Source organism: Nannospalax galili, unplaced genomic scaffold (genome assembly GCF_000622305.1).
Source record: "Nannospalax galili isolate Female #2095 unplaced genomic scaffold, S.galili_v1.0 scaffold74, whole genome shotgun sequence".
Classification (NCBI taxonomy): Eukaryota; Metazoa; Chordata; class Mammalia; order Rodentia; family Spalacidae; genus Nannospalax; species Nannospalax galili.
Genome location: NW_008335376.1, coordinates 234,594 through 260,666, shown reverse-complemented (window position 1 = coordinate 260,666; position 26,073 = coordinate 234,594). Strand labels below are relative to the sequence as shown.

Genomic DNA, 26,073 nt, shown 5'->3' with positions numbered 1-26,073 from the left:
GCTTAAGCCAGATGAAAGGGTTGATATATTATTTTAAAATTCTTACTTCAACTGGGAGGAATGACTACTGTATTTATGGGCCTATTAGATACTGAAGAATCTTGAGGGAGGGATTTCAAGGGAAATGATCTTTTTGCTTTAGATTAAACACAACAGAAGCTATGACAACTTGGAATTTATTTATTGATCTGTACTATTTTATGTGGCTTTCCAAATGGGGACTTTGTAAATGCTCAGATCAAGTGTGATATTTTTGTATGTTGTATATTATGGTGTCTTATACAACAGAAAGTGTCTAAGCCTTGAATAAATATTAGCACAAAAAACTTATTTTCACAATTCATAATGATTTATCTATCTTCAACTAATTATTTCAAATAATGAAATCTTAAAACCTCTACTTCCCACCATGATGGACTAGTTGTAGAAACTGTCCCCCAAGACAACTTAAAGATGAACAAAATACAGAGGCAAGACCATTGCTAGTTCAAGGTCAGATTGGGCTACACAGCAAGATCCTGTCTCAAAAGATAAGAGTGGGCAAAATACATTAACAATAGTTTTCAGGTACACAGACTCAATAGTTAAATAACTGCTCTTGCTAATTGATTTCAGGCTACAATGGGAGAGAGGGAGCCCAGGTAGCAAGAGCCCAAAACTCTCTTAGAATTAGAGCTGAGAGTCTGGGCAGTCCAAGGCATCCAAAGCAAACAAGCTAGAAAGTTAGACAAAACTGCACAGAGAAACAGTTCTGGAAATGTGGAGAAAGTTAAGTCTTAAGTCTTCAGTGATGTACTGATCAGTAAGAAGATTCAAGGGAACAAACCACAATGGGTAGAGCGAAAGAACAACCTGAAAGGAACAAAGAAAGAAATCCTAAGGGCTAACACAGTGATACAAATCATTTAGGGTCTCAGAAGCCAGAGCAGGAAAAAAAAGGTATGTAGGGAAGTAAAGTACTCAGAAAATACTGGCTTAGAAGTTGGAGAAAACTGACCCTCTACTGTTTCTGTTTAGTGGTATATTTTTAAAGAGAGAGAGCTCAAATGCTTCCTAAGTAACTCAACTCCTACCCTAGGAAACCTCAAGAATTTTAACAAATATACCAAAAAATGTGGTGGTACATGCTTTTAGTCCTAGCACTCAGGAGGCAGAGGTAGGTGGATCTCTGTGAGGCCAGTCTAGTCTACATAGTGTGTTCCAGGTCAGCTAAGGCTACAGAGACTGTGTGTCAAACAAACAAGCAAAAACAAACAAACAAACAAAAACAACAAAACAACAATAACAAAAACCAATAGAATAAAATTACCAAGGATAAAAATCACCAACTATGGAAAGAATCAGTAAAATAATGTGGAAAACCTTCAACAATCAATAGAAAGTTTTTATTAAATGACACCTTAAATTTAAATGATTAATATGACAACTGACAGAATTAATGGACAATGACAATTATATTTTGCATGCAAAAGAAGGTGCACAAATAACTAGAACGCTAAAATTATATTGCTGAACATGAAAACATGGTAATGAAAGAACAATGTAAAGAAAACAGGACCCCCCCAAAAAAAACAAGAAAAAAAACCCCAATATTTTATCAGTAAACTGGGGGAGAATTTCAGGACAACCTTAGGCAGGTATAATTGCAGTTCCCATACGACAAAGTATAGAAAAAACATTTGAAGGAGACACACACACACACACACACACTAATTTGATAAAAACTATAAATACATGTAACAAATTCCAAGTAGAAGAGTCACAAAGAAAATTAGTTTATTACATCACAGATTAAAAACCATACATCAGGGGTGGAGATGTGGCTCAGAGGTTAAGAACACTGGAAGCCATTACAGAGGACCTGGGATAGAGTCCCAGCACTCACATGGCAGTTAACAACCATCTGTAACTCCCAGTTCTTGGGATTCCAACACCCTCTTCTGTCCTTCACAGGCATTGCACAACACAGATACCCTTACATACATGTAGGCAATACACTCGTACATATAAAATAAATATTTTTAAAACATACATCAAAGACATCTATAAATGAAAGTAATTTTAAACCTTAGTAGCAGCCAGAGCGAAAATGACATATGTAGACAACTAAAAATAGAATTACAGATTTTCACTAGAAACAAGCCAGAAGTTGATCATTATTTTTAAACTATTATTTGACTGAAAGATTGATTGGGTCATCATATGACATAGGCAGGCCTCAAACTCTCCATTTGTCTACTTCAGTCTACTGAGTGCTGGAATTACAGGCCTGAACCACCATGCCTAGCCAGAATATTATTTTTAAAGATCTAAAAAAACAAAAGACAAAACTTCCAGCTTTCAATTTCTTGTTGAGCAAAAATATCTTTCAAAAATAAAGGTAAGACAAAGACTTTTTCAAATATAGGAAACTTAATAGAAATCCTCACCATCAGAAATACATTTAAAAGAAAGAGTTTGGATTCAGGCTGTAGCTCAACATATGTGAGGCCGTGGGTTCAATCTCTAGTACTTTCAGAACCAAACAAAAAGCCCAAACTTTTCAAATTCTTTAGTCAGAAGAAAATGATATCCTGAACAAAAACAGGAAGAAAGAAAAAAAAAGAAAAGTGAGGGAGGAAAAAAGAGGGACAGAAAAGAGAAAAGGGTAGAAAATTAAGGAAAAAGGAAAGGGAGGAAAGGGCCACCAAATTATTAAATTACAGATGAGAGTAAGAGACAGAAAGACTACTATTAGGACACTTCAAACAAGGAGCACTGAAAATACGTAACAGAGATAAGCGGTTTTCTTGAAGTGAAATTTCAGTGGAGACATTAGAAATGTGTATGTATTATTTGGTTTTGGCAGTATATCAGACTAAAGAAAAACCAAAATGCTCCACTGAAAACACTACTAAGTCATCCAATCAACAACTATTTTTGCTTTACTACATGTCCAATTATATTCTCAGAGGGGATACAGTAATGAACAAAGCAGTGAAAATTAATAAATATGAACATTTCAATTTTAAATGTTTTGCCAAACCTGGTTAGGAAAATTTTGTACCCAAAAGCATTCTGAGCACAAAAACAAATAATATTATACTAACTACATTCTCTAACCATAGGGGATGAATTACAGGAGAAAGCAAAAAAAGATAAGAAAAGCTTGATCACAACTTTGGGCTACGTAGTGATCTCATCTCAAAAACATGGATACCTTATGAAGAAAGAATGAGGGAGGAGGGAGAGGAGAAGGAAAGGGAATGAGAATGAAACAGAACAACTTCTTAACCCCTGTATCTATTAAAAATTTCCACACCAACATCCTATTTAATGGTGACAGTCTAAGGCTTTCCCTGTAAGATAAGTAACAAAATGATTACTACTCCAACAATTTCTTTCAACAATTCATCAGAGGTACCAGTGAATTTAGAAATGCTAGTCATAAAATAAAACTATCATTTCCAAATGATTACTGGCATGAAAACACAAAAAACAAAAAGCAAACAAACAAAAAAAACTAACACCTATACAAAATACTCTTTAAAATACCATTTACAGCTACAAAATGGAAACTATTGACATGTAGATTTAAGTGAAGATTTGCAGGTCTGCTTTAAAAGGAAATAAAATTTGAAAAAAAGTATGGAATATCTCAATACATGAAATTCATGAACAGGAAGAAAATCATAAATGTGTTCATTCTCCCCCCACCCCCAAATAAAGTCAATGCAATTTCACTTATAAATTTCTTGATTTGGGGAGGTGAAGGAGAGCTTTAGCAAAAATAGTCTAAATTTGTCATAGAACAAACTGATCAAGAAAAGTCAAAGACATTCATGAACACCAAAGTTAATAGACAGACATGAACATTAAACACAAAGCTAGGGTGGTACATACAGGCACAGTCAAATCAAACAGAATACAGAGAGAAACAAACTTGTGCTTAATATAGAAGTCTCACTTATGAGAGAACTAACAATAATTAGTTTCAAAGGCTGATGCTAATATTATCTGGGTAAAGAAAAGGATTCCTAACTCACACTTTATACAATCAAATAGATTTAGGGTTAACCATGAGATGCAAAATGAAAAACATTTAAAAGACTATGTGACAATATATTTTCAATACGGAAACATATCTAAAACACTACCACAAGGGAGTGGAGAAACATTTAATTATGACATAATCAAATGTCTGACAAATATTAACAATGTAGACGAAACTCAAAATTTATACAAACTCTCTTAAACATACTCCTAAGAAGACCTCTTAATAGTCAAGAAATTTAGAGTATTATTTTATTTCAGTTAACTTCCCTAGCTTCATAAAGTTCATGCAGTGTTTGAAAATATGATGGCTTATTTTCTGAGACATTTTCTTGTTCTGTTCTCCCTTTTTTTGTCTGGACCCTCTCTTCCCAGTGTCTCTGTTGTCCATACCCTGCTCTTCAGAGGGGTCCTACCAGGAAAATAAGAGTCCTCTCAAAAGTTAACAGAGCTAGGCTGTAGCAGTCACTTTAACTTTCCTATGGGGTCTCCTACACTCATCTAAGAAAGTTGGCAAAATCAACTCTGACTTCAAACTAGCCATTTATACTAACTAATGAATATTTGCTGAACACTTCTATTTACTGAGTCTGATGCAACATTTAAATCTTCTACTTTTTAACCTCAAAAAGTGATAAATATAGGTCCTTTAAAAAATTACTTGTATTTTGGGGTTTCCATTTATGCTATGTCACCAATTTTATTATCAACATTTTCATGTGTTTTCGTTTTACTATCTGTTTAATTTTCACGTGAGAATTCAGAAAGATCTAAAAATAAAAGCTAAGCTGCCATCAGCAGTAGTATTATTAACAAAGGTAACTTTGCTTGCTTCTATATTTTCCCTGGTTTACAGAAGTATTTTGTACTAGTCTGTTAATTTTCAATTTAATAATGTCTATACTTCATATTCATAATTAAGACAAATCAAATTTTTCTGAAGAAAAGTACAGTATTTTACATCTAAAGTCTAGAGTCTAAATTCCCAAAAGGAGCACCACACTCCCAAAAATGAGTACAAAGGTATGTTACCAAGTATTTCAAATCTCGTGAGAAACACAATAATGTCTTTCTGATACCATTTAAACTACTATAATAAGGCATTTGGCCAACTTAAGCAGAATTTCTTTTTCCCTAGGGAACTATTAAAATAAACATGAGGCTGGAGAGATGACTCTGCAGTTAAGAGCTGCTGGCTGCTCTTGCAGAGGACCTCAGTTCAGTTCCTACCACCCACATAATAATAGCTAACCACCATCTGTAACTCCAGTTCTAGGGAATCTGATGCCCTCCATGGGCATTTCACACATGGTGCTCTTATTTAAACACAGGCAAAACAAACATACACAAAAAACTTTTAAAAAATTTAAAAAGAAAAAATTCAGGGCTCAAGAGATGGCTCAGCAGTTAAGAACACAGACTGGTCTTGCAGAAGACCCAGTATCCACATGGCAGCTAACAACTGTCTGAAACTCCAGTTCCAGGGGATCCAACGCCCTCTTCTGTCCTCTGTGGGCATTGCATGACACAGGTGCACTTACATGCATGCAGGCAATACACGCATATACATAAAACAAAAGTAATAAAATATTTTTTTAAAAGAAAAAATTCAAAAAACAAAAAAGACACTTGGAGTGTGCCATAAAACAAGAGCTTTATAATAGGAAAACATGTTTTCTAGAAAACTAATGTCATGGGGCTGGTGAGATAGCACAGTGATCTGAGAACCTGAGTTTGATCCCCAGGACCCACGCTCTGGCAAGTTATCCTCTGACCTCCACAGTCACACGTGCAAGCGCACAAATAAATTACACAGTAAAGTTTTCTTTTTTTCTTTTTCTTTTTCTTTTTTTTTTTTTTTTTTTTGGTCTTTTTGAGACAGGGTCTCCCTGTAGCCCCAGCTGTCCTGGAACTCACTGTGTAGACCAGGCTGGCCTTGAACTCACAGAGATCCGCCTGCCTCTGCCTCGCAAGTGCTGGGATTAAAGGTGTGCGCCACCGCACCTGGCAGTAATAAAGTTTTTAAAAAGAAAACAAATGCCATCTCATTTTATGATTTCAGAAGGAAAAATAATGTTTGCATCTAACACAAAGAAAGGCTAGCATAATGTAGCAGTGAGTCAACCAATGAGACTTGGGAATTCATTAAACTTCATGATCTTAGTTGATGAGGAAAACATGGAAGAGAGGAGCAAGTAATGTCAAAATACTAAACTTTAAAACATTAAGCTCTAAGAGTCAAAGTGACTTCTGCTGAAATGTGACTGTGACATGAATAGCAACATCATATTACTATTCATAATTTATCATTATGAGCTACCTCATTTTAGCACCTACAGTACTCCAAATGAATGAAACATAACAAGTCATTATTTTGAGTTTTATCCCATTCACTTGTTTTATGTCTCTAAGGACATTAAGTTACAGCCATTTGTTGTCAAAGAGTTTCAAGAGCAGAGAAAAGGATATTGTGAATCAGTTAACTGGATTTAGGTTTTTTTTTTTTTTAATTCATTTCTTCATCTGCTCACTCTTGCTTGTCTTCACTCTAGACCAAAGATAACAATGACTAAAAAACCTTCATCCTTATTCTGGGCACCAGATCTTTTGACAAATCTTTACTGCTAAGTATTTATCTAAAAAAATCCTTGGACTTCATTAAGTGTTCTCTGATATTCATTATATCTGCAATATGTTACACATTCTGAGATGTTGTTAGGGTTTTGATCATATTAGAAGGTACCCACAGAAAGTCATAAAATAACTAGGACACAACTATGACTCCAAAACATCATCAACTGTAAGGTGCACCTGGACTATTAAGAGAAAATTTTCAATACTAACTTATAAAAATTTAAAAGGGTACTTCTTTCACTGCTTATTTTACACTTACATTTTTATTATACTATAAAATAAAAATGCTAATAGTATTGCACAAAACTTACAAAATGAACAGAAACATACCAACTGAAGCATTTGTGTGTTAAATAATTAGACTAATTTGTGCTTTATATTACACAAATTCTGGGTAAACTGTCGAGTACTGAGTGAGTGTTTAAGCATTACTTGGGAAAGTGTGTAGGTTTGTGAGGAGGCTGCTAAGTCATCTTTCCTACTCAAAGCAATGGAACATAAGACATAATTTTTTAAAATGTCACAAAGAAGGAAGTACCTGAATATATAAAAATAACAAATACAATAAAAATACAAAGAGAAAAAAATGAAAAAATTCAATTAATCATTAATTTTGGAAAACGGAAGAAAAAGATGAGCACAGCAATGTCTCCAAAGTATAATAAGCAAGCTGAAAACATTTGTTAAAAAACAAACACAGCAACCACACTTGCACTTACAGTCATTAAAAAAGGTAACACAAACTGCTAAGAAAAAGCTGTGAATGAATATGAACTTTCACACTATATATTTTTCTTCAACATTTTTACAAGGAACAAATTAATTTACTTAATGCATTTCTTTTTTTAAAAAAATTTTTAATGTGGCTGGGCATGGTGGCGCATGCCTTTAATCCCAGCACCCGGGAGGCAGCGGCGGGCGGATCTCTGTGAGTTCAAGGCCAGCCTGGTCTACATAGTGAGTTCCAGGACCAAAAAAAAAATTTTTTTAATGTGTATGAGTGTATCACCTGCATGTGTGTAAGTGCATCCATGTTGTGCGATGCCCACAGAGGTCAAAAGAGAGTGTTGGATCCCCTGGAGCTGGAGTTACAGGTGGTTGTTAGCCACCATGTGGATGCTGGGATTCGAACCCAGGTCCTCTGCAAGAGCAGCCAGTGCTCTTAATCATTGAGCCAACTCTTCAGCCCCACTTTAATGCATTTCTATTGAAGAATCAATGAAAGGTTCCATTCACAGTAAAAATCTTGGAAATAACACTAGTGGACATCCAGCATTATTCACCTATTTCTTTCAGTTCTTTTACTTTAATTTTATTCAAATAACATGGATTACCTATCTGTCTACATACTAGGTACCTGCTAGTACCAAAGTAAACAACAGTTCTAGCTTTCAACAAGCTCATATACATTAGCACTGTCTTACAATTTTATGCAATGATAGAAACATTCTGATGTGCACTTTTCCATACAGCAGCCACTAGCAGACGTGCATTATTGAGCTCTTAAAATGTGTCTTATGTGGCCAACAAACTAAAATTTTAATTTTAATCTAAGTGAGTTTAAATAGTCATTTGTGGGTATTACCTACAGTACTAGACAGCACAAGTTTATAGCAAGATAAAGAAAACAGGTGACTGCAAAACATGTATTGAGGAAAACACTAACTAGAAGCACACAGGCTATGAAAGCAAAAGAAAAGAGCCTGTTGCAGGATGCCTTCTGGAAAAACTGAAACCAGATTACTGAATAAGGAAGAAAGGTGCAGCATTCCATAAAGAGAACCAAATAATCAGAGGCTTGAAAGAGTACAAAGTGTTAAAGCACCTTTTATTATTAAACAGACACTCCAGGGAGCCAGTTAAGAGAAGGGGTACTGAGAAGCTAAAAGGCATGTAGAGGATCAGAATGGCATGTTTAGGAGTTTGAGTAAGAGAGAAAGCCACTGGTGAGACAAATTGATAATTAAGATAATCTAGATTTATGCATGTTCATAGCTAGGATAAAATTAGTGTAAATTAGAAGATAAAATTGTAGCACATAGAACTGATGGCTACTATACAAAAATCAAAGAAGTGGGCATGGGAAACCTCCCTTTGACTTGTTGGTCAGGGTAGTCCAAGAGACACCCAAAATAATACAGGTTATTGTCAGACCTTAACTGCCTTCCAGAACTTGAAATTAAGACCCTATTGCTGAAGACACAACATACTTCAGACAGACACAGACACGGTTCAAGCCTCTTGGAACAACTGAGCTGGAACAGACTAGCTCTGAATACCAGGTCTCATACTATCAGAAGACACTATGGAAGCTGTCAAGAGAGAAAACTAATCAATGATCCTACCCAGTTGTTAAGTGTACAAATCACAACAATGACTTGCCCAGCAAACTATCTCTATTTGTGAAGTAGTGGTGCTTTTATCTTGGTGGTAATCAGCAGCTATCTAATTGGAATTAAGGCTCAATGGGAGGGAAATCATGCATGATACTGTAAACATAGCCAAGTACACTTGGTGGAGAAGTCAAAGACCCTAGGAAAAGAAAAACCTACTTCTGTCACCTCCCTACACCAACATAATTTCTTTCTATATTCTAAATATGTATCCTTATATTTACAGATAGACAAGTATACCTCTGACCACTAATCAAGTTTCCTTTTGCAACAGATGGAGACTATCACTGAGTTCCACAACTGGTCAAATACAGAGAAAAAGTAACTGTGAGGTGCCTAAGTGACACATATACAACGCAACCTCTACATCTAAGGCTCAGGAACATTGCAGAAGAGGGGGCAGAAAGAATGTAAGCTAGAGGGACAAGACACCTGCTGCTAGTCAATGCATTCTAGACATGACAATGAAGCTGCAATGAACTATCTGAAGTATGGCAGGGAGAATCAGTTTTCTCCAGAGATTAGTTCCCTGAGAAGTTATCTAACCCCAAATGGACAGTTCTAAACACAGGTACACATGAGCAGCACAAAATGAACTAAGTGTGTGTGTATGTGTGCGTGTGTGTGCATGTGTGCGACATATATTTATAAATGTATGCACATGTAACAATAGTCAAAGAAGAGAACCAAAAATTGAGAGGGAGTGGGGGCACAGGAGGAGTTGGTGGAAGACTGGAAGGGATAAATATAATATAATGCAAGGAAAATACTCATGTATGAAATTCTAAAAATTAAAAAATAACAGCAAACAACAAAAACTGAAACCTGACAATGTACATTCTCTTAGAAAAAAGCTTGATAACCCTCCAGAAAGAATGAACTGCAGGCGATTTAAATAGTTTTTTAAGCTAATTTAACAATTCGTTTATGTAAATAAACTTCATCTACGATATTCAAACTCCAAATACCTAACTGGACTTACTGTAGCAAACAAAACATATGTAGATACCACTACAGAGATTAATACTTCAACTCATAAGTATCTGAAAGTCACTATGTGGTCTACATAGAAACGAAAACTTCAGACATATTCTTGTTAATCTGGAATAATTAGCCTGTTACCAGGATGCTTAAATCAATTTAAAAATCAAATTGAGATTCAAGATCAAAAGCTCTCAAAGGTGAATAAAAGTTACAAATGTAGACAAAGAAAATTCTACTTTAAATATGAAGATAAAGTAAAAAGTATGAAGATTCTTATAAAGCAAAAATTTTTTAAATTCAAGTGAATTTCATCTTAGAATATATAAATGCTAAGAACTATTAAAGAATAAATTTTATTTTGTGATTTCACATTTCTGTGATTATCCCATATGCTCTTAATACAGTCATCGTAATACTAGATATCAAAATATACTTCTAAGTATTTTCTTTTTAGAGGCTTCAAAAATGAAATAAAAAATAAAATAATTTTATAGACTTAATTATTTCCAAAAACATTAGAATATACATGAAACACCACTATGTAACAATAAAAGACAAAAAGGAAAGTATTTTCAGGCAGAAAAAGGCCTAAGCAAGAAGGAATTTTTCCAAGAAAGCTCCAAAACTTTGCATTACTTGCATATTATGTGACTAGAAGAGCTACTTTTAAAGCAGAAATAAGGAGTTCTTTTTTGTGTGTGCTAATTGTTTTATATCTTTTTAAAGTATAAATTTTGAAATTTTATATGAATATTGCCCCACAAGGCAAATCAGTTATCATCTGTGACTCAAATGAGTTCTATATTCACTTTGCAAATAGGATTATGAGCACCAAAATGACATATAACCTAGAATCACAATGGTCTTGAAGCAATTTAGTACAACCTACAAAAGATGCAAAAGCCCAAATAGTATGACCAATCAAAATTTTATGAGTGAAGGTTGTTGGAGATGGTTTTGAGGCAGGAGGAGCTACACAGCAAGGACAAATAATTAGCAAAGGCTAGTCAAGTCTATGAGGACAAATCAGAAAAGAATTACAGGGAGAACCGATTCAGAAAAGTCGCAGCTTACTCTGGTTTATTACAGTAATGAAGAGCTGGCAAGAAATTTCATATAGGTTAAAAACTCAAGGAAGGTTAAATACAATTATCTTTTTATTGTGGTAATACTCCAAACCAGAACCCAGATCTTATAATCAAAGGCTCTTTGCTGGTATACAGCATAAAAACACACTTGTAATTTTCTCCACTGTTCACTCTTATCAATGTGAATGAAGGAAGGACTAATTGCATTAAAATAAATGATTAGTACATAAACGAGTAGTCAAGCAAAGCTGGTGTTTCTGCACTAGTTGCCTTTCCAATCTAGAAGGACTGAAAGCCCTGAGGTGAGACCAAGAAAAGCTGCATTTGTATCTATGCAGGAAGCTGAAAGTCTATTTCTACTTGAGCTTTAAACTATTCAGTGCTACAGATTACTTCATAATCTATTACATGATCATACTCAAATAAATAAAGCAAGTTTCCTTTTAAAGATCATTTTAATAGCACTATTTTTAAAATTCACTTTCTTTTCAAAGCTCAGGAAAAACTGGAATGTTAAATTTTCACTATCTTTTTGGCATCCCTGCATATTATAAAAGGGATGGATATTATTAACCAACTTAATAAATAAAAACACAAGAATCTGCAATTGTAAGGACAGCACTGATGACAAATTAGCTAGACTGGATCATCGTACTTCCTACGTTTCATTTTTATTTCTTCTATATTTTATCCAATCGTCAACATTTCTGTAACACTATTATATAAAATAGTCTGAGACTTGTGTCTCAGTCTTTCAAGAAATTTGCTCACTTTATGAACTATTACCTCTGAATTCAGCCATTACATTATTAATTATATCTTAAATAATTTAGTGTTGGCGTATCTATCGAAAACTTTGCTTTGATGCTAAAAATATACAATATGAATTTCTTTTTTACTTTGGAAAACATTCGCAATTATTCACAATTTCAATGTGTAACTTTATAATACAAATTTTTAATTAGTTATAGACATTATAATCTGCTAGTTTTGATAAAATATAACATTAAAACAGTTCAACATAGCCAAATGACCAATGCAGAAAAAGGGAGAAAAAAAGTCTTACCTGGTAGTTTCTTTTCTCAGATAATGTATGTCCATCAGTCCTCACCATAGAGTCGTGTCCTTTCCTCACAGTACTGGAGGCAATCAAAAGAACTGTCACTCAAGGGTCGTGTCACAGGAAGGACCGCCCACCAGTTCTCCCTCTAGAGTGGAATTATCCAAAAGCCATCAAAATTACTAACATGTAAATACACAAACATTAACAAAAATATTCAACATGATACACAAAAAACAAAACAACAAAAATAACTGTCTTAAAATCTAGGCCATCTTCTTCATTATTTAGGGAGGGCTAAACTGACAGACATTTTTAGAGATACAGATTGTTTAATATAAAAAAACTCTCCCCTCATACCTGCTTCCACCAATTTGGACTGTCTACACATCACACACACAAAAACAAAACTTAAAGGTGAATGAAAAAAAGTGGATTAAAGACTTACCCTCTTACCCTTGACTAACATATTCTTTCCTAAATTTTCTCTAGTTGGTCTCAGAATATTCAATTAATTCAGATTCAGTAATTTAACTAGGTGCTCCCACCCCATTGCTTACATATTTGGATGTTAGGAATGAAGTATTTATATGGCTATTAATTCACATCACTCATGAAGCTTATTTCTACATCATAATGGAAAGTATCATACTTTAAGGCAACTGACAGAAACCGAATTCAACATTCTATTATGGTCTACTCAAACAAACAACAACAAACACTAACTTTAATGCTTTTGCCTTTCAGTTCACCAATTTCATGCATGTTACAACAGAATTCACTTTTTAAATTAGTGAAAAAAATTGGTTTTGGTGCTCATTTCTTAACTTCAATAAATAAATACAAAATAAATAGGCACTACCAAAAAAAAAAAAAAAAAAAATCACTGAAACAGAAATGAGAGTTACCATGTGTTATCTCCAAACAGATAATGAAAATGAGAAGTTCAAAGCATTGAAGATAGTGTCTACAAGAATTTGTAAAGATGCATTTTCAAGACATACAACTTTCATACTGTAAAATATTTACTCTGAGGAAGTACTATATATAACTACTGAACTAATAATAAATATTCATTATAATTTACAGTCAAATTTAAAGCAACCATTTAATATAATATGAAATGTACTTTGGAAAGGGGCAATAAAAACATCTGATATACAATTCGTAAGAGTGAAGAGCTGGAGGATGGCTCAACAGGTAAAGTGCCTGCCTTCTAATCATGAAGACTTGAGTTTAGATCTCCAGGCCCATGCCTGTAACTCAGGCCTTGGGGAAAAGGAGGTCAGACACACGCAGATCCCTGAAGTCTGCCAGCCAGTCTACCTGAATGGTAAGTTTCAAGTTCAGAGAGAGTGATCTTGACTGAGGAAAGACACCTCTGGCCTACACACACACACAACTACACTCACACACATACACACACACACAATTACACTGTACATATATAGACAAATTTTTAAAATTTTTTATATTTTTAATTACGTGATCCATATGTGCCTATATGTGGGTTTGTGCTCCTGTATACAGTGCCCTGAGGGGTCAGAACAGGGCATCCAGTGTACTGGAGGTGGAGTTACAGGTGGTTGTGAGTCACCCAGCATGGGTGCTGAGAACCAAACCCACCCAGGTCCTCTGCAAGAGCTGCCCCAGCACTGTTACCTTTTTTTTTTTTTTTTTTTTTTTTTTTTGCTATGGGAGAGTGTTGGTGTGGACAGGGCTATAAAGATATTCAGATTGAGATATTCTGTATGAAATACAACAAAACAATAAAAACAAATTTATTAAAGAGAGAGAATGAGAATCAGTGTATTGCCTGTATGTGTGTAAATGACCCATGTCGTGCAATGCCAGAAGGTCAGAAGAAGGCATCAGATTCCCTGGAACTGGAGTTACTGACAGTTGTTAGCCACCACGTGGGTGCTGTGAATTGAACCCTGGTCCTATGCAGGAGCAGCCAGTACTCTTAACCACTGAGCCATCTCTCTCCAACCCTGATTGTAAATTTTTTTTAATTTGCATAACATTATGCAAAGTTTTGCAAAGAACCCATATAATAAAATCTATTTCTGAGCTCCTATTATTTAAAAAAATAAATAAATAAAAAAGTTGTGGAAGCTACGGTTGTACTCAATTTTGACCATCATACACTGTATACTGGACTGAAATATTTCAAAATGCCCAACTCTAAGACAAAACAGTATTTGCTCATTAGAAAATCTATATGTGCTTTTGGAATTAAGTCTCTCAAAAATAATAAAGATTTTTAAAAACCATTAGTATATTTATTATTATAAATGTAGTCATCATTTAAACTGTTTGCTATTTAATTTTTATTATTTAACTCATGAAGTGCTAAAGATTGAACCCAGGACACTCTAAGCAAGCACTCTACCATGGAGCTATAGTCCTGAACCAGGAATTAGGCTATTTAAAGGAAAACTTACCAAGTGAATTGGATGTCCTATAACAGTTAAGTGAGATGCATTTGGCTTGATTGTTACAAAGAGAATAAAATTATTTTATAATGTAGTTCCTAAACAATCATATATTAATGTTACTGAATAATGATACTGATAAAGTTTTAAAATAGTACCTATCTTATTGCTGACTGAATCCAGTGGATAACAGTCCAAAATTTGAGTCATCATTTATAGAATAAGAATGCTTTCCTGTGGGTTGTAGAGATGGTTCAGTAGTTAAGAGCACTAGCTGTTCTTGTAGAGGACCTGAGTTTGGTTCCCAGGACCCACATGGCAGCTGATAACCATCCATAACTCTAGTTCCAAGGGATTTGAGTCCCTCTTCTGGCTTCTGTGGGCACTGTGTGACAAAGGTGCACTTACATGCAGAATGTTTTCTTTTTTTTTTTTTTGTTTTTTTTTGTTTTGTTTTTTTAGGTCTCCCTATAGCCTCAGCTGGCCTGGAACTCACTATGTAGACCAGACAGGCCTTTAACTCATAGAGATCCGCCTGCCTCTGCCTCCCAAGTGCTGGGACTAAAGGCATGCACCATCATGCCCAGCGAATATCTTCCTTTTCAAATATATTGTTTCTGTAAAATTCCACACAGTACCTCCATTATATACTAATTAATTCAAAAGGTAAAATTAAAATCTAAAATTAAAACAATTTACAATACCTTAATGTTATACACAACTTTAGCAGCAAATCTAATTATACAAAGAAGGGCAATTAGGAATAGAATTTTATGTGTTACACAATAATTTAATAATAAATTTAATATTTCATTAGTAAATTAAAAGAAATTTCTTTGGTGAACTATAAATTTTAATATGAAAGGAAATTTTATTTACAATCTTATTTGCTTTCTTTTCTTGTGATAATTTCAAGTATTTCATGGTTCTCACCAATACAAAATTTAATACACCTTTTTAAGGAGTATTATCTTTTTAATAAATAAAGCAGAAAGGATTAAAGGCACTTTATTCTAAGCATGTATGAAAAATTAATGCTTGTTATCACTATCTTCACTGTATGTTGTAGCAAATAAAACGTTCAGTATGCAATGTGATGGCAACTTTCATCTTGGGAATAAAAGAATGAAAAACAAATGAAAGAGGATGTAAATATATGTACATGAAATAGTATGTGAAAAGGAACAAGCAGGTGCGAGAACGTGATTATGCACTGTTTCCCCACAAAGTCCTACAATTGGTCAAGAAGTCAGAAGACCAAGCATGTTTTGAAAAACTGTGGTGAAATTTTTTATAAAGCAGAGATGTCTTCTGAGAGAGACACACAAACACACACACACACAGAGAGAGAGAGAGAGAGAGAGAGAAAGAGAGAGAGAGAGAGAGAGAGAGAGAGAGAGAGAGAGAGAGGGAGAGAGGCTCTTTATTGATCCTCTTTAACCAGAAAAATATAAAATACAGGAAACAGTGGCTTTTAGACATATAAGCAATAGTCATTACAGGACAAAGGTCAACAAGAAAACAAAACAAAAGAAGCAAGCTCTACCAGTGCTCCCATCCCAACTGCATGGAGGGTTTGGAGGCTGATAAAAAGGGTAAAGTGGAACCTAATCAGGACCCAAGATTCACATGGAGTTTTGGGGTTTTTAAAAATATTTTTTATTTTATGTGTATGAGTGTATTGAGTGCACCCGTGTCACGCAATGCCACCAAGGTCAGAAGAGGGCTTTGGATTCCCCTGGAACTGAAGTTAAGGACGGTTTGTAGCCTCCATGTGGGTTCTGGGACTTGAGCCCGGGTCCTCTGCAAGAGGAGTCAGTGCTCTTAACCACTGAGCCATCATCTCTCCAGCCCCTCTCACAGAGTGTTAAACCAACATCTAAATAAGTTCAATGTTAAGGGAGACAAGTCAACTAGAATTTGCAGCAAAACAGAAAAGCTGTAGAAATAAAAGAAATCGCAAGAAAATTCCTCTTAAGGTTTAAGCTGAGTAATGATTTGTGCATACATGTGAAAAACTACTGAGTCTACAGAAAAGTCTTCTGAAAATAAGCTCACATTCACATCAACCATAGCAAAAGGACCTTGTAATAATGGGGTTTCAAGTACAGTTTCAAAGTTAATGCAAGTCTCAGACATCAAACCAAATAAGCTTTAGAAAAAGATATTCTGGTGAGATGGGTCAGTGGTTAAGAGCACTGGCTCTTGCAGAGGACCCAGGTTCAATTCCCAGCACCTACATGGTGATTAGCTCCACAGCTCCAGTTCTAGGGGTTCTGATGAGCTCTTCTGACCTATATGGGCACTGCGGAACACGGATGCACTTACACACATGCAGGCAATACACTCATACACATAAAATAAAGTGATTAAATATTTAAAAAGATACTCTAGACTGACACAGCAAAGCTAAAAACCAAGTTCCAAAAGATTAGGCTAATTCTAAGTGGCACAATAATAGCCCCCCAAACAATCCAAAAGTACATAAAATAACACAACAAACTCTAGAATAAATAATGCAAATGTGTATGACACTTATCAAAAAGCAGGAACTATAACCCATAAGATAAAATAAATGAAAATAAATCCAGCAATGAATGATACAGACAGCAGAATTAGAAGGCAATGATGTTAAAGTAAATAACAGAAGTATATTCCAGACATTCAAATAAACATGGCAATGAGAGGTGTATCTATTGCTATGACAAAATACCTAAGAGAACAACTGCAGAGAGGAGAGATTTACTTTAGCTCATGGTTGGGAAGATTTCGGTCCACCAAAACTTGTTGGAAGAGCAGAGCTGTTCAACTCTAAGCAGCCAGTAAGTAGAACAAGGGGGCACTTGCTCTTGCAGAGGACTCAGGTTTGGTTCCTGGCAGCTACATGGTGGCTCACAACAGCCTGTAACTCCAGTTCTAGAGGATCCAACACCCTCTTCTGGCTTCCTCAGATACCACATGGTATACTTAACATACATGAACGCCAAACACTCACAAACACAAATTTTTTAAAAGCAAAAAACTGAAGAGTTAGTAGACCAAACAAAGAGGCAGGCAAGAAAGTATACTTTAAAGACATGCCCCCAGGGACTACTGCTGCTTCCTCCAACCAGGCCCCACCTTCTACAGTTTCCTCCTCCTAATAAACTATGCAAATTTTGAAGCAGTGGATTAGATCATTATGTAAGAACCTTTATAAACTAATCTTCTCAGGAAATGTCCTCAAAGACTCCCAAAGATAGGAGGCTATGTTAGTCTTCTACTAGGCACCTCTCAAGCCAATCAAGCTGACAGGATTAAACACCAAAAAGGTATTAAAAAAAAAAAAAAAAAAGGATCCAAATTATCAGCACAAAGGGATTTCTTTATACTCAGAAAACTTCTAAACTGTCATTTTGATAGCATGTATGCTATAGAATATCACAGAATGATAAAAGATAAACCCCAAAAGTGAACATATACAACCAGTAAATGTAAGTTAGATCAGTAGACTATGACAATTTCCAATTTTAATAATGGATTACAATTATGTAAGAATACAACACCTTTGGGGAGAGCTAGATTACAAACATATGGAAAACGGCTATGAGATTATAACCAAAAGTTATACTTTAAAGGCTCAGCATGATCTTGTAGAGATACAGTCAAGTATAAAGAAAAAACAGCGGGATAAACAGCAGATTATATGCAGAAAAAGAAAAATTAACAGACTAGTAGCCAGAAAAAAAACCCAAAACTAAACACAGTGAGAAAAGGGACTAGAAAAAACAAGAGAACTGTGGGGACAGTCAACTGTGTATCATGGAATAACATCAAGCAGGTCAGTGAACTGTGACATCTCACCAAAAGGCCTAACAGTATAACTGCTGTTCTGGGAGAGTGAGAAGAATGAAAAACCACCACCATATTTTTCTAAATTAGAAAAAAGCACGTAAGCTCACAGATCCTAACTTCTCACAGTTCAAAAACCTCTGAGGAGAATAGCAGCAAAATTGCCATATTTCAGAGTAAAATTGAGCAAGTGTTTAAAAGAGAGGAATTTTAAAAGGAGGGCGATTCGCCAACGATTTAGATTTCTCATCAGTACAACACAGATCAGGAGAGTGGACTTTTTCTTTAAATAGGCAGGTTCTGGCTCTGTGGCTCATACTGGCCTCAAACTAGAGCTGTTTCTCCTTCAGCCTCTCCTAAATGTTGGGATTACAGGTGCATTCTATCATGCCTGGAAATATTTCTAAAAGGCAGAAAAAAGCTGGGGCTAGTGGCGCACATCTTTAATCCCAGCAGAGGCAGGTGGATCTCTTGTGAGTTCAAGGTCAACCTAGTCTACACAGGGAGTTCCAGGCCAGCTGGGCGGCAGGGAGACCCTATCTCAAAAAGGCCAAAAACAAACAACAGGAAAAAAAAATACTATCGAAGAAATCTAAAACCCAACTAAGATCTCTTTTAAAAACGAAAATATAGCAACTTCAGAAGACGGTTTGACAACATAAAAGATAAATATTGGCTTACCATATAACTTGGATAATTTTATTTTCTAAGTATTTGTTATAGTGAACTGAAACCTTAATGCTCACATTAAAGTCAGTACATGAAGGCTTATACCAATAAAGATATCATTTGTAGGCAAATGGATAAAAGATTATCTACATGAGAGAATTCAATTCAACAATAAAAAGGAACTACTAATTTAGACAAATGGACAAAGTCTTTTTAAATATATTGTACTTATTATTTTTATTTTACATGTATGAGTGTATTGCCTGCATACAAATAAGTGCATCCGTGTTGTACAATGCACATGGAGCGTCAGATCCCCTGGAACTGGAGTTACAGATGGTTGTTACCCACCAAGTGGGTACTGGGAAGTGAACCCTGGTCCTCTAACCAGGGTTCTACCCAGTGCTGTTAGCACCTGAGCCATCGCTCTAGCCCCCAAATGGACAAATCTTTAATCCATTTTACTATGAGAAAGAATTCAGACCAAAAGACATCTAATCATTTCATTAAAATATATTCTGGAAAAAGTAAAATCATAAAGCTAAAAAGCAGTTCAAATCTTTTTCTCTGGTTTTCGTCCACAAAGTGACTGTAACAGACTCTGAAAAGTGGACAATTACAGCTTAGTTTTCCCAGGTTTCTTTTTCTCCAACCTCACCACTCAATAGTACTATAACAATGTCCAAATATTTTTGAAGTTTGGAAATGGTATCTAAAATATCTATAATTCAGTAGCTATTATACATTCAAAAGCTACGACAAGAATTTAGTTAAGGTTATGACAACTGAACTAGTTAGAATTTTTTTTAACAAAGAGGACATTATATTCTACATTAGAACCAAATAAATGATTTGACCAGTGTCACTGGAGCCAAATAAAAAAGTAAATGTATTTAGCCATTATCTTTTCGGGGGAGAGGGGAAATGGGGCCATAGTGCTTCTCAAATTCTAGAACTAGGGTAATATTTTGTTGTTAATAGATCCAACAATGACTCAACTACAATCACAAAAATGTTTCTGTCTTCCAGGTATGGTGGCATGTCTCTGTAATCCCAAGTGTTTAGGAGGCTGAGGCAAGAAGACAACAATTCAAGGCCACTCTGGGCCACAGGATGCGTTCTAGGGGCAGTTCTCTTTTCCTGTGGCCATGATAAAATGCCCTGAGAAAAGCAACTTAAGGGAGAAAGGGTTTATTTGGCTCACAATTCTAGGTTATAGTCCTCATGGCAGAGAAGTCACAGGGGCAGGAATTTGAGGAACTGGTCACATTATATCCACAGTCAACAGCACAGAGCAATAAATTAATGCATTCAGGCCAGTGCTTTCTCTAGTCTTACACAGTCCAGGGTCCCCTAGAACGGGATGGTGCTACCCACAGTGGAGAGGGTCTTCCCACTTCAATTAACATCAACCCATCTCCCAAGTGATTCTAAATTTTGCCATCTTGACAATTAAAACTATCACAGTCAGCCTGGGATATATATATATATATATATATATATATATCAAGACCCTATCTCAGAAGCCAAAAAGTTTCCTTGCTGTCATGAATTAATTTTTGTTTATATGAACAAATGTTTTCAAAATCCTGACTTGATAACTAATGATACAAACAAGACACATCAGCTGACAAAAATAAAAACTCAAGAATTTCAGTTGCATATCATGCTTAGTCTACAAAAACTGCCAAATTAAAAATAATTTTTCTGTTTTAACAATTCAGTTTTCACAGGTCAATAATTAACATGTAAAATTAAAAGTTGCCTAAACTTCCAAAGAAAAATTCTAACCAATAATAGTCCCTTAAAATCAATTTATTCTCTGGCCATCATAATTTAGTTTCAAAGCTTTATTTTTTTTCTGTGTGTCTGTAGAGGTAGCTTTCCCAATACCCTTCTAAACTACATAGTTCTATCATAAATATTTTAAGGATTTTGGGCACCTGGCATACAGATCTACATGCTTTTAAAAGGCTCAGACTCTCAAGACTGAACTTTTCTGCTACTAACTCTCAAAGTCCCCAATAAAATGAAATACAATAAAAGGGGTCCTACTGAACTTAAATGACAAAATGTCAACACTTTCTGAACCCTGGGCTTGAAAATTAAAAGGTCATTTGTTTAAGGCTTGAGGAATTTAAGACAATGGGGGAAGGGTCCTCTCCATAGCCTTCCTGCTGCTAAAAAACTATATTCAGTCTGAACAAACTGCACAAGCTGCGTGTGATTCAACTTCCTCATATATATTTAAGGTAAGTCATGGGCTCTAGTTCTAGGCCTAAGTGAAGAAAACTAAAGAGAGTATCTGGATATTCCTACAAGTTAACTGGGGTAAGTGGCTCAAGGGTTTCGAATATTCTCCATTAAAAATTAGTACTAATTTTTTAATTTAGCAGTACTGAGATGACTTGAAGGTTAGTTCACAATAATAGTTTTGGTGGAGTAGTTAGAAATAAAAAAGTAATATAGAAGTTACGGTCACAAGAGTCTAAGAGTAACTGGAGACAAGATATAGATATCTATCACTTGGAGTTTTGTTTGAGAAGAAAGAAAAACAAGGAACGAGTTATCTGAAGTGCAGAGAAGCATTTTATGAGACAAAAAATTTGACACAGTAGGAAAAGCTGATGGGGAACAGATTGGTGGAGTGACAACTTTGAGCAGATATGGATGGAATGCCTAAGAGCAACTGGCCTTGGGCTCATGATACTGCTACAACAAAGTTATTTAAAAGTAGGAGATATAGGTAAGTGGACAGAGTACGGGAAGCCTATTACAATCTCCTGTTGTTCCTGTTCTTTTACTAAAACATAAAACAAAAGTCATCAGCTTAAAGTGTGGATATAAAAAAGATGTCAGAAGTTTAAGGCAGGAGGAAAATATGTAAAGTAATTTCTAACACTGTGAAAATAAAGACATTAGAGGAAATAAGCAGAATTGTCAGGCAGCAGTAAGCAACCACTTGGTATTCTCTAGCCATGGGCAGGTGCAAGGATGCAGAAACAGTGTAGGGAGAGGAAATTTAACCAAAGCTAGTAGTAAAGCACGAGAGAGAAAAGGACGGAGAGTACAGTATAGGCAGAGAAGCTGCTACAAAGACAGGTTAAAAAAACCAAAACGCATAAGTGGAGTCTCTTACCATTTGCCTACTAAGTACTAGCTATTATTGCCTTTCTTTTTGTTTCCAAACAAAACAAGTCAGTTTTCAACTTGCTGCATTTGTTGCTCCTTTTCAATTATCTCAGTCCAGATTTTCAATGCTAAGTACTTTTCTAACTTAGACATGTCTCCTTGTCTGTCTTCAGAGCCCTTTTCTGAACACCCACCTGCCTAAATTCAGAAGAGCCTTATCTATTAGCCTACTAGTCTTATCTCAAGTACCTAAAACAGTAGTGACTCTATTGATTAATGAACCACAAAACACACTCAATCCTTTATTAGTTTTTAATTACTTTTCATTGTATGAAAACTAACTTTCCTTAAAAGGAATATACTATTATCATTTTTGTCTAAGTATAAGAGCAGCAATCAGAAAGTTAATTTTAAAAGTTGATTATTCTAAATCATTTTTAAAAATACTTTTAAAATACAAATGTTTATTTATTCCCCTTGATATTTTGATGTAGGACCAGACTTTTTAACTTTAGGTTTAATAACTGGATTTTATTCTATGAACCACATCTTTTTTAAAAAAAAATTTACTTATTTTTATTGTATATGTTTGAGTGTATTGTCTGCATGTATGTAAATGCACCCATGAATCATATCTTTTAAGATTTCCAATTTCACTTCAAAGTTGAAGACCTTAAAAGTATGAAATAGCAGAATCTTTCCAAATGTTTTCCACATTTTAACAGCTGTCTAACCATACAGACCCTCCTGGTTGGCTCCCCAACGGCCCTTCTATTTGTGACCACTACAGTTGTTACTATCTTCAAATTACCCTACCTGATTCAAGAATAAATGAAATAATCACTCTAATCCAATAGGTAATTCTACCCTCCTTGCCAGTAACTTACTTATTAAGGGGGGGGGGGGCAAAGGAAGAGAAATTATCTCTTTAATTTAACCCAGTAATTGAAATTTAGTATTGACTTAATTGAATGCAGTCACAACCCCATAATCATATTAGCTGCCTGCATCTGTGACTGTCACCCCTGGAACACAGATATGTCTACAAATCATTTCAGTTGCTTCAAATCTCTGTCATTTATACTTACCACTATCTAAAACTTACTACATTCTATTAGACTTTGTATTAATAAGCATGCCACTGAGAATTCAACTGCTATTTTAAACTGATATTCTAATATAATCAACACTTTCAGAAGCATATTAAGTTTATATATATGAAGTATTCCTTGAAAATATTAGCCTACATGTTCCACTCAAAAGCTACAGATGTTCTAGGAAGAAAATGGCCAAAACCTCTGTAAGAGTGTGTGAACTACAGGTTGCTAATAAGCAGACCTAAGGTCTGGAGGGGGGAAAAAAAAAAACAAACAAACTCAGAGAGCACATTTAGTTCACACATCTTGTTTTAAAGATAAATTGAAATTTAGGGAACTCATACACACAGCTAATTAATGACAGGAAAAATAAAATCAAGGACTTCTGGCTCAAAAGTCAGCCTTGATCACCTTTGATGTGACTTGGACACAAGAAAGCAAAAAAGATAATACAAAGATTAGCCTGAAAATACATGCCAAAAAGTTATTTGAAAAAGAAATAAATTATACAGGAAAAAAGATTAGTGATACAAGTGTAGTAAATTTGAGTTGTGTTCTCAAAAAAGTCTAACTCCTAGGACTTCTGAATGTAGCCTTATTTGGCAGCAAGTTCTTTGCAAACATAATCAAATTAAGAAGTCATACTCGGTTTTGGAGAACCCTAAATCCAATGAGTAATATTCTTAGAAAAGAAAGGAGAGATAAACGAATATACATAAACACATACACAGACACAAAGAGACAGTGAGACAGAGACACAGGCATGCAAGGCTATGTAAGGAGAGGCTAGGCAGGAGTGAGGCAGCTCTAGGCATAAGACTGCCAGCAACCATGAGAAGTGAGGAAAGCATAGCCCTGGGGACACCTTGATTTCAGGCATCTACATTCCAGACTCATGAGAAAATTAAATTTGTTATTTTATGCTACCCAATTTGTAATTTATTGTATCAGCACTAGGAAGCTAATAAAACAAGCCAACTAGCCCCAGGGATCCACCTGTCTCCAACTCCTCAGCACTGGCATTATAGGCCCCCTACCACGTTTTAAAATGTAGGTTTTAGGAACCAAATTCAGGTCCTTAAGCACTAAGCCCAAGACATACATTTTTAACCTGTATTTATCTAACTAAAAGAACTAAATTAGTAAACTTGAAAAGTAGAAACAAATACATTTTTACATATGGTTATTACCACTCTTCTCTCAGTTACAACAGACCATATAAACAGAAGTCAGCAACAGAGAAAAACAGAACATCATCATGAGTAAGATTATTATTCAAAAAAACACCATAATCACACACAAATGTACTGAGAATTGAATCAGGACTGTAGGCAAGTGCTCTACCACTCAACGAAACCCAAAGCCAAGATTACAAACTCTAAAAGGGAAAACAGAATATTTATCAAAGTCTTAAATGTTAGCTAATTAGTAAGATACTGTCAAGCTTGAAGGACATTATGGATAGACCATAAACAGCAGCTGGTGGGATCTGAGTCCATCACTGGCCCTAGGGAGAAGTGACATTCCAAACTGCCCTAAGGTCACTAGATAACTAACCCTAATAACTTTACTCTTCAGCTTAGGGCTTTCTGATAAAGAACAAGGACAAACCATTGCCCCCTCCAGTAGGAGTCAATCACCTCCACAGAAGGAAGTTCCTCAGAGAAAGCTATTTGTACCAGAGAGTAGAAATGGTACAAGGCCTCCCTAAAATATAGATGAGGCAATGATCCCTTTGGTGACCCCACTCCTTGAGTTTGTGCTTCCCTTTACTCTGCATAAACTCTACTTTCCACATTACACTGTGTGTGTCCCCACCTGAATTCTTTCAATGGTGATCACAAGGGCAGCCCAAAATCCTGATGACACTAACTTACACCATTTTTTATTTTTGCTTTACTTTTATGTGTATGCGTGTATTATTTGCATGCATCCAAGAGTACCCATGTCACACAATGAATGCCCTTGGAGGATAGAACTGAGTGTCGGATCCCCTGGAACTGGAGTTGCAGATGGCTGTTAGCTGCCATGTGGGTGCTAGTATTCACACCCCTTGTCATGGGGCTACAGTACCTCCCCAGCATAGTCGAGAGAACAGAATTTTTTATAGGTGCCCTTCTACCATTTTCAACAGCCTTGGCAGACTTGGCTTCCCATACAAAAAGCCTAGAATATGACAACCCCATTTGCCTTCTACACACTGTGGAAGTTCCACATGTATAAGCCACAGACCCAAGGCTTCTCCCATATCCAGGACAGTGAATCGTAGTAACTAAAAGGACACTACCACTATGCTATAGGCCAGCTAGTTTACCAAAGAAAACTGGGGAAAAGGTTATAGGAAGACCCCTCCTGGGTACGGAATAAACATTCGGGACTAAAAAAGACTCCAAAGGGACCACAATTTAAGTTGATCAGGCTATAAAGACAACGAGACAATTTACACCAACAGAGAACAAAAAGATAACAGAACAATCACCAGTAATTAGTGATGGACAGCTAAGGATAACACAAAGAGAATCTAACAGAGTTAAGTGAAAGAGGTAAACGGCCCTATTAAAAATCATTAGCATCCTAGGATAACTAAGCCTATGTCCAAGGCTGTGTCCTCTGAAGTTATGACATCAGGTGCATCACAACACATAGTACATAAAACCGTTAAAACAGCAGAACCAACCCATTAAACAAGCAACAGGTCCAGGAGGAGGGAGAATC

At 35.5% G+C, this 26,073-nt stretch overlaps 1 protein-coding gene across 7 annotated transcripts in view; it reads right to left on the bottom strand.

The window, feature by feature from the left end:
• Positions 1–26,073, bottom strand: part of Cnot2 (CCR4-NOT transcription complex subunit 2) — a 110,320-nt gene that overhangs the window by 60,618 nt on the left and 23,629 nt on the right. For 3 of the 7 annotated variants that reach the window (XM_008830037.3, XM_017797375.2, XM_017797376.2), the window contains exon 2: positions 12,198–12,339. In XM_008830037.3, the coding sequence (XP_008828259.1) occupies positions 12,198–12,245 (48 nt within the window). In that variant the 5' untranslated portion in view covers positions 12,246–12,339. Of the gene's footprint in view, positions 1–12,197; positions 12,342–26,073 lie in introns of those variants that run through there. The other 4 variants (XM_008830035.3, XM_029562038.1, XM_029562037.1 and 1 more) reach the window with 2 other exon arrangements.